Source organism: Hordeum vulgare, chromosome 6H (assembly GCF_904849725.1).
Source record: "Hordeum vulgare subsp. vulgare chromosome 6H, MorexV3_pseudomolecules_assembly, whole genome shotgun sequence".
In the NCBI taxonomy this organism is placed as follows: domain Eukaryota; kingdom Viridiplantae; phylum Streptophyta; class Magnoliopsida; order Poales; family Poaceae; genus Hordeum; species Hordeum vulgare.
This window is the reverse complement of record NC_058523.1, coordinates 508,295,326-508,307,875: the sequence shown is the minus strand read 5'-3', so window position 1 is coordinate 508,307,875 and position 12,550 is coordinate 508,295,326. Positions and strand designations below refer to the sequence as shown.

Below are 12,550 nucleotides of genomic sequence, written 5' to 3'. Positions count from 1 at the left end.
TCCGAGTGACCTACTGACTACCAGGACGACAACGAACCACGCAGAAGACCAGTCGACCAACTTCCTCAGTGGACCGGCCTGCCTGTCGACATTGTCACGTCTCCGTCACCACATATCAAAATAAAGGCACGGGAGCTGGACGAGCCACCAGACAAGCAAAGCCTGACGCCCAAGGGAAGCAAGAGACGCAACATTTTGACAATTGGCAGCAACTGATGCACGCAGCAGGGAAGTTCCTACTTGATTGAGCTGCAAGCGAGCTCATCTTCATCTTCCAAGTACCACAGCATGACAAGACGAAGCAGAAAAGATTGGGAATGAAAGCTCAAACAATGTCAGTAGCCGGCGGCGGACACTTCTTTACACACCCACTAAACCCAACAAGACATAGTATGTGAGAACGATAGAGCAGATGCGAACATATATCACTAATAAATTGTAACAGGTGACAAGGCTGTATTGGACTTTTTGGTGAGGCCCGGGCAAAAATATGAACTTCTCTTCTCCTCAATAATTTAATTTAATTTTGAAAAAAAAATGAAATCATGGTTATTACTTAACCACTGTCACTTTCATGATGACGACTCGCTGCTGGACACCGCTCCAGCTTATGCTCATGTGACGCCCGCTTACTCTCAGCCTTCTTTGGTGAAGAAGCTCTTTGGCCCAAGGTTTGTGTGTATAATAAACTCGGGCTTCTGCCGGTGCTGGGCTGGTGTTCAACCAAAAAACGTGACCCCGACAGGGCCCACCTGACGGCTCCCATTAGGTCTTCAGGTCATCAGACATGGCCGACGGTATACAGTGCGTTGTCAGGATATCCTGGGTAGCAGCCTTGGCGGTTTTTGTCTCCAGGACAACAATCTGTCAAATCAAATCATATAAAATTGGTTACTTGATTAACATCAGCCAACAAAGCGACCGCATTAAACAGGGACCTCGTTATCATTGATTTTGCAAGAGAAAAAGAGCAGTCATGCCTTGTCATCACTGACTATTTTTTCTTATTATTGTTATATATACTGCACCATACCGCATCATCAATTAGAAGATACCAAGGGGATTTTAGCGTAGAAAAAGTCAGCCAGAGATTTTTAAAATAGGGTATTAGCTAGGTAAAGCTGCAGAGATACATAAACTAGAAATCAACACCCAGTATGTGGGGCTACTTGTCAACACTATCTTCCAACTTGCTTGATCTAAGTAACATTACTGAGAAACTCTGACTAATCATGACGAACTACTGGTAGAATCTGAGAAAAAACTGACCACTAATCCGCATTTAGCCAGGGACTTGGTTAACATGTTTGGTATGACAGATGTTTACAATAGAAATAGCCAAATAAAAGAGTCAGGGTCTACCTGGTCATACTCCAAATCAAACTTCAAGAACTCATCCTTGCAATTTTCCACTGTTGTCACTAAGTCCTTCAAATTTTTCACAGGATGACCATTAACGGCAAGGACCTATCAACAAGATGACAATAAAAGGTTTTAGTCACTCCTCACCAAACTAAAGCACACAAGTCATAGCCAACATGCAGTGTTAATCATTAAGTTTCAGAATCAACTGTCCGAATCAAAGAGTAACTGTGATGCCAACATGGCACTGAGAGCGCCTATCTGACAAATATATTAGACTTCAAACTTAACTGCAGAAAAATATATTTGAAGGTCACAAAACCACATCAATATATCATAAATGCATGGGGTAAAGAATAGGGTTCTGGCAGAATTCCAGTGTGTCAGTATATATACTTCAGCAAAAATGCAAAATGTGTGGAAGGAACTGCTAGAATCAACCAAAGTAACACGTGCAAATGGATCTCAGAACTTTTCTGTTACCTGAGTATTGACAATCTCTTCATAACCGATATTGATATCTGCCACAAGCACCTGGAAGGGTTCAATGCATACAGTCATATTAGAAGATAAAAGAAATTCTAGTTCATTATAGAGCTAAATGAATACTTCAGTCGTATCAGAACAGAGATGTCACGGACAACATGGGAAGAACTTCTAACCTGTGATACAACCACCAGCTGTTCATCAGGTGATTCCACCATTGAATGCAAATGCTTGACCAACAACTTGACAGGTGCATCATATTCGTAGTCTTTCCCATACTGATAAATAGATCAAGTAAGCTTAATGAAGTATCTTTTTTTGTCCATTTAGCACTATCTTTAAATAGAACTAAGTTCACAGAGATGAAAACAGCTGCATAAGAGGGCAAAAGGTAGGATTTGATAAAAGTTGTGTGTGGTGTTTTCCAGGGAGATTGTCTAAGAAGAAAAGTTGCATGAAAAATGATAAGCCCTAGTTCTGCTTCATAATATCAAGCAAGATCAGAACAGAAACCAAGCAACTTCTTTGCATGGTAACTATCAAAGATTACACTATACACATCAGCTGAAACACAGCTCTAATTTGTAACAGGTGCACTAATTTTAAATTCTTAGATGCATCTACTAAAAAACAAAATTAGCTGCCTAAAGCACCTCTCACTACTAAGAGCTGTATGCAAGTGAATTTCTAATATCAAAGAGGTTATTATTAGCTGATGGCTACATAAATTGACAACATTAACACCGCAGTAGTATAAGCACTGAAACATTCCAGATGAATAGTTTTCATCAAATCCTATTGATAGTAGTGTGCAGGACCTCGAATCGTTACCGGCTCCCTTTAAGATCAAGAAAATCAGGATCCAAACAAATCATACTGAAATTCAAGACACTGAGCCTACGCGTACAAGGATTAAACTCTTGCTTGTTGATTATTCAATGCATTGGAAACAGGACATAAAAAGAAGATAGGTACAAACCTCAGAACGGAGATATGGAACAGAGACGGCTGCAAAAACAAAGCCAGCAACAATGTAATATGATGGTGGCCTGCCCTTTACATGAGCTGCAATGAGCCGCTTGTGGGTCGCTAGCTTTATTTTAAATTCATGAACTTTTGAGTCGCGCAGGACTTTGATAAGGGCTTTGTCACCGGTATATTTCTGAGAAACAAGATAACTAAAGCCAATTCGCTCACCATGCCTGAAAGGAACTATTGACCAAAAAAAGGGGTAAGTAAATAAAAATAAGTGATCTTATTGTTTAAGTGAGAATGTTTGATTTTCTCAGGAACTAAGTTTAATTAAGGTGCTTGAAAGTTTATACAGAGAAAGAAAAGCTCGCCAATATAAACCACCGCAAGAATATTTTAAGGACCACATAAGAAAATTTGACAACATCCATGTATCTACGAGATTCAAATGGAGAAAAATCATCAATCATGTTGGCAGCTGCAAACATGGTAGCTGTATAAAAATCAGAAATTGAAGTGTTGCAAGGTATGTGAATTATGATTTTAGTCAGAACAGTCATTGGAAACCAGGGAGGAAGAATTTGTATGAACAAAATAACAAAGTCTTAAGGAATACTTCCATATATATAGAAAGTACAATTTGTTGAATAAGAGATAAATGTGGTACGCATCTAGAGCACGAGAAGACTGTGGAACTGATAGTAAATACTAACTACAGCAATTGGTCTCCTACAGGTATAATAAAGACCTATGTAGAGCAAAATATAGCGCATTGAATTAACAAGTTCCAATATAGGGCATTGAATTAACAAGTTCCAGTACACTAACCTGTACCATCATTGGCAATGTCAACACCATCAAAGCTAAGAATAATATCCGATGGTTGCAGACATCCAGACTCGGGAGCAGTAGGTTCCACCCTCCTAACACGAACACCCTTTTGATCAGGTTTCATTCCCATTGCTTTCCGGAGATCAGGATTTTCCATTTTCTGCCATTCAATCCCAATTATAGGGAAGCCTGCAATAATATCACAAAAGATAATAATCAAATCACATAACAAATGCATAAGGTCAAAGAGATAGAAATGGACACCATATATTAAGCATTAAACCGGAGGTTGACATGAAGGCATATATCAAACGAACTTTTTCTTAATAAAGGATTGCTTTCATTTGCAAGATACATCAAACAATACAGGAAAAGAGACAACAATCAAAATAATGCATCTACAAGGCAAGAGAATGACTAAGCAAATAATTGACAGATTGCAGAAACTAATAAGAGGAAACACTGAACGCAACTCTATCACTATATATTGGCTTTACTTCTTTATTAATGTCGTCATTAACCAACCTAAACAAATACGATTACACTAGTCATATCAATCATCCGACCACAGGACATGAAAATAACAAGAGGGAAACACTATACGAGACAAAATTGTAATAACTAATAAAAATTAACAAACAATTGCAAAGTCATAAGGAACAGTCAGATCATACCCTGGTAAAAACAATGCCTATAATATCATTTGACAAGTTCAAATAAACCAACTAAATGGTTCAAAAGAATGTCATGAGTAAGTTCAGATTACTCGAGGCTAGCAGTAAAATGAAAACACTGATCATAACAAGATACACAAATGCATCTTTCATACAATTATGGAATATGACTGTTTACCTGTATATGCTCCAGATTTTTCATAGTCTTGAATAAAATGCTTGATAACCGGAGTGGGTATCACATAACCTATATTCTCTACATCTTCATGTTTGAGAGACTGAAAAGCTATACCAACACATATGCCCCTATCATTAAAAGCTGGGCCACCTGAATTTCCTGAATTAATAGCTGCATCTATCTGTCCACAGGAAAAGGTCCAAATTTAAAAGGTATTAATGATAGGTTAATGAATAAATTATGATTCCTCAAAAGGCAAAGTACAAATATAGCTATCATAGAAGTCAAATGGAGGGAAGAGAAGAAATGGGAAGAAAACATACCTGCAACCCTAAAAGTTCGGTAGAACCATGCACATAGGACAGTATCTCTATCCTAGAGACCACACCACTTGTCACTGATATTGTATCTCCACCAATTGGATAACCAACAACAGTGACTGCATCCTGAAGTGCTGGCAACGACCCAAACTGAACTGGTGTAACTCCCTCCCAGAACTCATCATCACTGACAGTTAACAGGGCTGAGATGGATAGAATAGATCAGTTCAAGTTAGCCCGTGTAAGATATGGACAAGACAATCTACACATAGTATCATCACGTCTAAGCACTTACATATGTAATCTATTACCCGAGCAAGAATATAAAAATAAGCAAACATACAAATTCTGCTCCACTCACATTTAAAAGTTCAAAGATAAAAAATTGCAACATCTCCAAGAGCTGATGCTAAGATAAAACAATTAAGCAAACATAGAAGTTCGTTTTAACTTTCAACAGAACATATGGTCAAAGTCACGAGGTCTGTACATGCTTCTGCATTTTCAAATCCATACGTTCAACTTCCTTCGCAATACCTAAAATTTGAGTCCATAAGAAATAATCTTGCCACCAATTGTGGTCGCCACTATATGCCAGGCCTCTCACTCTCACGCCATAATTAATACAACTACTCCACAACATGAAAGTTCAAACAAGGTACCTATATGCTGAAAACGTAAATACAAGAAACAAAGGAAGCTAGAGAAAGGGAGAGCGTGCGCACCAATGTCACACTCGGTGCCTATGGCGAGGACGGTGGCGAGGTACTTGGTGTCGGACCCGCGCTTCTTGAGCTTGACCTGGGTGAAGTGCTCGACGGAGTGGGCGTTGGTGAGGACGCGCCGGCCGCCGATGATGAAGCCGCTGCTGCTGGAGCTGTACTGGCGCTTCCGCTGCCACGGCAGCGAGAAGTTGGGCTCGGTGTGCACGCAGAACACCTTGACGACCGCGTCCATGGACGGCACCACCCTGACGACCTCCTCCCAGCCGGCGGGGCCCAGCTCCGCCATCGCCGCGTCCCCTCCGTTGGCCAGGTGCTTCGCGTCCCCGCGCCGGGGCGTGGAGGCGTCCGCGGCGGCCGGGGCCTCGACCTCGACGCGTCGCGGCTTGCGCCCGCGGCGGCCGGCGGCGGCGGGGGCGGGGTTGTCGGCGGCCGCGGCGGCGGGGGCGTCGGGGGACGGCGAGCGGTGGTCCGCTGCCGCCTTGCTCTTGCGGCCGCGCTTGCGCTTGCCCTTGGAGGCGGAGCCATCCATGGTGGGGGCGGGCTAGGGTTTCGCGGCGCCGCGAGCAGGGGGGGCGGGCCGAGGAGGACGATGAGGAGGAGGCCGGCTGGGTGGCTCGGTCGGAGTGTTATGAAGAGCCGTCCGGTTCGACCCGGGACGCATACGGCGCTAGCCACCGGGCCAGGTTTGCAACCCTTTTTTCGCGTGAAGGGGCAAATCATCTTTTGACTAATTTTAACATGTCTTTTAAAAAACTAACTTTAACACAAAATGAAGCCTATTTGATGAAAGAATGGTAAAATCTCACTTTTTTTATAGTGCTAACTCGTCGAGGCTCGTGTCATTATATTGATAGCATACAATGTTGCATCCCGCGCATTGCCGCGATGACTTGGATGACCGACGGAGCTAGAGGGACCGATAACTTCGGTTGGCCTAGCACTTGTTCTTAAATTACTCCTGTAGTTACAAAAGATATAGAAAAAGGCTCTTGGTTCTCCGTTTTCTACATTTTCTGCTTTTAGCGGGTCTTGAGTATGAAACTTGGTGTTATTTTTTTTTCCTTTTTGTTCGATCAATCAAAATATGGTAGTACCTAAACTAACAAAAATATAGTAGTACCTAGTAGACTTATCGTTCCAAATCCTCCTGAATCACAAGCCTCTTTCCCATGAGATACTTCACCACCACTGCGAGAGCATATTTGACGCTGCAAAAATAGGGCGAGTTGAACAACATTACCCAATTGAAGACTTCTACACATAATCATGTTGAAGATGTGATTGAGTGTTTAAAACCTTAGGCATGAACCGAGAGTGGCAGCTCTGCGAGCACGAGCCGAGAGCTGGTGCCACCAGGATTCGTAGCCTCTGCATTGTCTCCTCCCTCGTTGATTAGTCGAAGTCACAACTATCAAAGCATTAGGTTGCCACTCAAAACAAGGGGGGAAATACGACGTATTAACATAAATTATTCACGGGCATCTAGTTTTATGCGTGGAGAAGGATAGAAGAACACAAGGATTGCTCTGAAGCAGGAACCACATGACATGGCCATTGATGGCGTCTTTCCAATAACGAAGCTTATCAACCAACCAACAAAAGGTTGATTTTTTTGTTGGAATGGCCACCAAACACAGGGGAATCCCTACCAAAACCGAGCATTTTGATTCGAAAGTCTAGCATGGACAACCCGGGCCTTCAACGAACCCTGTCCATCGAAATAGACGCAAAGCAGAGGGGAGAGACCCAAAAACCACAAAAAACCCATAGCCCCAAGGCACCAAATCGACAAGAACAAATAAATCTAAAATTGCAGGTTCCAGCGGAACATGCACATGATAAAGGACAGGAACGTGGGCTTTTGCTTGGGTCTCGCCTGCCATGCTGTGCCTCGGTCAAACTCGAAAACGTAAGGGGAATAAACATTACCAAGAAACCTAGGCAAAGTCCGAATCACTCTACTCTACATGACATCTACGCGGCTAGGATGCGATTGGGCCAGAGCAACTGTGGAGGAACGCTATCTAGTGGCGAAGGAGGCGACGTCGAGCTCTCTGCAGCGAGGTGGAGAGGCCAAGTAACAGAGTTGAGGCGAGAGTTACTCCTCCTTCCTTCGCAAGCCTCGCCAAGACAAGTGGCTCACTAGTGCCCTGTCAACTATTTTGTTTCTTCAAGCGAGACGATAGCTTGCTCTCGCTGAAGGAATTCACGCAAGAAACTTGGCCAATTTGTCAACAAGGTTTATTTCGTTTCTTTTTTGGTTTCATTTTGTGGTTTCATTTGTTTCTTTTGTGGTTTTCTCCATTCTCCTTACATTCTTTTTCATTGCCTTTTTCACTTTGTTTCTTTGTTTTATTTTCTTTTTATTTCTTCCGTTATTCTTTTTCATTGCCTTTTTCACTTTGTTTCTTTGTTTTATTTTCTTTTTATTTCTTCCTTTTTTTGTTCTCTTTGTTCTTTTGGTTATCATTCTACATTTTTTTTATATGTCAACAACATTGTTATAATACACGTCTAACAGTTTTTCAATACAAATTATACATTTTTTGTAATACATGGTTAGCATTTTCCGAGTATGAGATTAACATTTTTCCTACACATTTGTAACATTTTTTTAATACATTGTCACTATTTTATCTACACATTTTTAATATCTTTAAATGATTGATTACTAGTTTCAAATAAACATTTTTTGAATACATGGTCAACATTTTTACTATATAAATTTCACATTTTCCAAAAACTTGATTAACATTATTCAAACACTTGTGTAACATTTTTTTAAATGCTTCATTGCCATTTTTATATATGTGATCAATTTTTTTCATCATTTATTTAATACACGGTCAACGTTTTTACTGTACATATTTAAATTTCCTAAATGTTTGATTAATGTTTTTTAAATACATGATCAACATTTTCTTGAAATGCTTGCTCGACATTTTTATATACATGATAACAAAATTATCATTTTTTAATAAGTGATCAATATTTTTTGTATAAACGTTCAACATTGTTTGAACGTTTGTTCGACATTATTCAAATACATGTTCAACATTTTTCTAATAATTATTCAACATTGGTCAATTACTTGTCCAATTGTTTTTCAAATACTTATTCAACATTTTTGAAATAATTTTTCAACATTTTCAAATGTTTTTTGTAGTATATTTTTCGTAATATATATTCAGAATATTTTAAGTATAAACAAAAGTACAAAAATAAAGCAAAAAACAAAAACAAAAATAGAAAAAAACGAAAAAAGCCTGTTGGCTGCCGCACGTGGGCCGGCCCATCTCAGTCACCGTTTCGTTGTAATGCTCGCGCATTTTATTAATGAACCTTTTTTAATTTCATATTTTTTATATCATGAGCATTTTTAAAAAGGGGGCTGCTACACATCTATCGGTGGATATTTATTAAACATCCACCGCCTCGACAGCCGTTAGATCTCGCGCGTAGCGTTCGATCCGCTTCATCCGATCCTGTACTTAATTCCTGAAACGACGTTCGAGTTGCAGAAACTTTCGCTTTGTTGCAAGAAATAAACTTTGGATCTGTTAATTCCTGAAACAACGACGAGTTTTAAAAACAATCTGCTTGTTGCGGAATTTTTTTTCTTCGTCTTTCTGTAACATAAGTATTTTTACGGAAGAATTTTTTGCAACAACGGTCGAGTTTCAGAAAAAATTGCAACGAAAGTCACGTTGCAGAAGCAGGAGCAGCGACGGAGGGGCACGCGAGGCCGCGGGCAGGCTGGCGGTGCCACGCAGGCCGGCGGCGGAGTGCGGCGGGGCCACAAGCAGGCCGGCGACGCCGCCGATCAGGGGTGGCGGGCCTTGTGGCAGGCCGGCGGGGCCGCGGGCGGGCGACGAGCAGGGGCGACGACGGAGGGCACACGAGGCCGCGGGCAGGCCGACGACGGAGGGCGGCGAGCCGTAGCAGGCCGGCGGCGACGAGGTTGTCGGGGCCGAGGCGGAGGCGGAGACATGGACTGGGCAGTTTTCCGAAACAACGCTCCAGTTGCGGAAACAACGATCCAGTTTCAGAAAACGTCAAGAAACGATTGCGCGATGGCGGGATGGAACGGACGAGCAGGTGGTGGATGGATCGCGCAGATCCGCCGGTTGAAGGATAGACTTTCCCTTTTAAAAATCTGCGAACATCTTTTGAAATTCTTGATTTTTTTTTTGAATTCTTTAGCATTTTTAATTTTTGTTAAAAAGGAGAAAAAGGAACAATAGAAAACAAATGAAACTTGTAATGCTAGCTCGCGTACTGAGCCGGCTCACTTAGCTGCAGCGCGTTGGGCGGGTGCATGGTTGCTTGCTTTCCTATGCGTATGTTGTCGAATAGGAGCTGACTGCAGAACATCCAAAAAAATGTTTGGGACATCAATGTTGATAGAACATAAATCTCCATTGGACATTGGGGGCACAAAGTAAATTTCAGCGACTCCCCTTTTCTCAATATTTTTTTGATATTGTGAGATTTGGGCCAAGAAAAACTACTCCAACAACTTCTCAATCCCTAATATATTTTTTTATGATCATGAAGAATAGCCGTCTTTCCCCATTTGGAGGAGAGTTTGGTGTCTTCCAATCTAATCTCTAATACCGTCACGTCAACACGCCGCCACAATAGATTTCATGGTAGATCTAATAATACACAATCCCTCTGTTCTTAAATATGAGTTTTTTGAAAGTTTTTTACTAGAAAACTAAATGCGGATGTATACAGACATACATTAGAGTATAGATTTAATCATTTTGCTCCGTATATAGTCTACTAATGAAATCTCTTAGACTTATATTTAGGAACAAGAGTAGGTGGTACTGTAGATATTGATATCTCGGAACGGATAAGTATCACACCACAACAATTACTCTATCCCGGAAAGATGGAGAACCATAGAAGCTCGAGGCTGATAGAAAGCCTCCAAAGGCAAGTGCTTTGGCATGGTTTGACCAGATCCCTCAGTCATGTCAACAAGATCATGTTCCACCCTCTCCCAGTCGAAGCACTGAATCATCGTCCCAAGAGCAAGGCCCACCATTTGCATGCCCAATTGCTCGGCCGGGCATCGTCGTCTGCCCATGCCAAATGGGATCACCATCTTATCTCCATTTTTCCCATCCTCAAACCTGCCCAAAAATGTATGCAGATACAAGGTTAAGTTAGCATCGCAACATTTGCCGTGCGAATTAATTTAGCATCACTACCTCTCGGGAACGAAGCTTGCTGTTTCATGCCATAGCCGAGGATCCCTGTGGATAGCAAACGCGTTGACGAGGAGCATCGTCCCCTGGGGAATGTAGAAACCTCCGACGGTGCAGTCGGCGGATGACTCGTGGGGGACGAGAAGCGGCGCCGGCGGGTACAGCCGGAGGGTCTCCATGATGATGCATCGAAGGTAAGGCAGGCTCGGGAGATCGGTCGCCTCGAGCAGCCGTGCTGGTTCTCCTACGCACGCGTCCATCTCCTCGCGCGCTCTCAGCATCACCTCCGGCTTGTTTAGCAGGAGCGACATCGCCCACTCGATGGTGTCATCCGACGTGACCGTCCCGGCTTCGAAGGAGCTCTAGTTGGAATCGGAGTAAGAAAACAAGCAAGGTAGCCATGAGTTCTCGTCGAAGCTATTGGCAATGGTGGTGAGTGGTGAGTTGTGACTGATCACTCACCATACACAGGGAGCGGATGAGCTGGTCCAGGCACGCCTCTCCCGGAGCCGCCATAGCCGCCGCCCCACTCCGCCCACGTCCAGCCACCGCAGCGCCGCCGGCAGGAAGTCCCACACCGTCGACGCGCCGCTCAGCGTCATCGCCTCCTCCACCATCTCCCTGAACCACCGCGCCTCTTCGCTCACCCCCGCGTCGACGCTACCGGCGCCTCGCAGATCATGCCCATCATGGTGTTGAGGAGCAGCTCGAACAGGCGCGACTTGAGCTCGACGCGGGCGCGCTGCCCCGTGGCGCCACGAGCCGCCCGGAAGAGGCACCGCGCCATGGCCCGCGCCTCGCGCACGTGGACGTCGGCGAAGTGGTCCACCCGGTGCGCGGCCATGATCTCGGTGACGGCGATGCGGCGGACGTGGCGCCAGTACGGCCCGTAGTTGGTGGTGCCCATGGTGGACCAGTCGTAGGAGAGGATCCCGCCGGAAGGCAGCCGCGGCCTGTTGGCGAACGCGACGTCCTGCGCGCCAAGGCACTCCTCGGCGGCCTGGGCCGAGGACACGACGACCACGCGGCGGGAGCCGAAGCGTAGGCCCAGCACGGCGCCGTGGCGGGCGGCGAGGCGCGCGAGGGTGCGGTGCAGCGGCTTCTTGAAGAGGTGCAGGTGGCCAACCACGGGAAGATGGACGGGTCCCGGCGGCAGCTTACGGCGAGGCTTCCCGCTTCGTCGATGCATCAGCGCGAACAGTGGCGCCAGGAGGATGACGGTGACCTGCGCAACGTAGTAGTAATATCCATGCTAGGCTCGTGGAGCAAGTCGATGGCCATGGTTTTGCTGGATTAATCCTTGGTTGTGCTTCGTTGATGCTTGCATATCGCGAAACACATCGATCAATCATCGTGAATCCGACAAGAGCCACATGTCTTCAACGATTACGAGTATTGTTTTAACATCAACTACACACGGGAGGCATCTTCCTCCTCCAGGGTTAGGTTGGAGGGTTGGATTTAGTGGATGTCAGCCCACAGCCCTAACTGTTAAATAATTAGTGTGGGAGGCAGCCAAGGTTTTAGTGTTGATTTTTTTTTTGAGAAATGTTGAAAAGAAATTCTATTCTTAAATAGTTGCAGTCTACAAACCATTTTTCCTAAGCATACAAAGCTGCCACATCAACAAACTATGCTTGTCATCCATGCCATTAATCTATCATCCCAAACTATTTTATGCATGCAATCCTTTCACATCACAAATTATATATATATATGCATGAGTGCCAAATCATTTGTTATCACATCAAAATTAATTCTCATAATTATTCACGTAATCTAT

The 12,550-nt window shown here is 43.8% G+C and overlaps 1 protein-coding gene and 1 pseudogene across 1 annotated transcript; both read right to left on the bottom strand.

Moving 5' to 3' along the window:
* Positions 1-395: 395 nt before the first annotated feature.
* On the bottom strand, positions 396-6,146 carry LOC123401764 (protease Do-like 9). The gene is made up of 9 exons (XM_045095617.1): positions 5,549-6,146; positions 4,827-5,026; positions 4,504-4,684; positions 3,649-3,840; positions 2,828-3,060; positions 2,025-2,126; positions 1,846-1,896; positions 1,363-1,467; positions 396-864 (listed from the first exon to the last, which is right to left on the bottom strand). The coding sequence occupies exons 1-9, from the start codon at positions 6,075-6,077 to the stop codon at positions 766-768; spliced, it is 1,692 nt and encodes a 563-aa protein (XP_044951552.1). The 5' UTR covers positions 6,078-6,146; the 3' UTR covers positions 396-765.
* A 4,214-nt stretch (positions 6,147-10,360) lies between these two features.
* Positions 10,361-12,202, bottom strand: LOC123404092 (annotated as a pseudogene).
* Between the last annotated feature and the right edge of the window lie 348 nt (positions 12,203-12,550).

What these genes read in the sequence shown, in the direction of transcription:
- LOC123401764 (XM_045095617.1), bottom strand. Translation starts at nt 6,077, where the DNA reads ATGGATGGCTCCGCCTCCAAGGGCAAGCGCAAGCGCGGCCGCAAGAGC. An exon ending in CATTGCCAATGATGGTACAG is followed by an intron (nt 3,061 to 3,648) that starts GTTAGTGTACTG and finishes TTTGGTCAATAG; the next exon opens with TTCCTTTCAGGCATGGTGAG. An exon ending in AGCTGGTGGTTGTATCACAG is followed by an intron (nt 1,897 to 2,024) that starts GTTAGAAGTTCT and finishes GAACCCTTCCAG; the next exon opens with GTGCTTGTGGCAGATATCAA.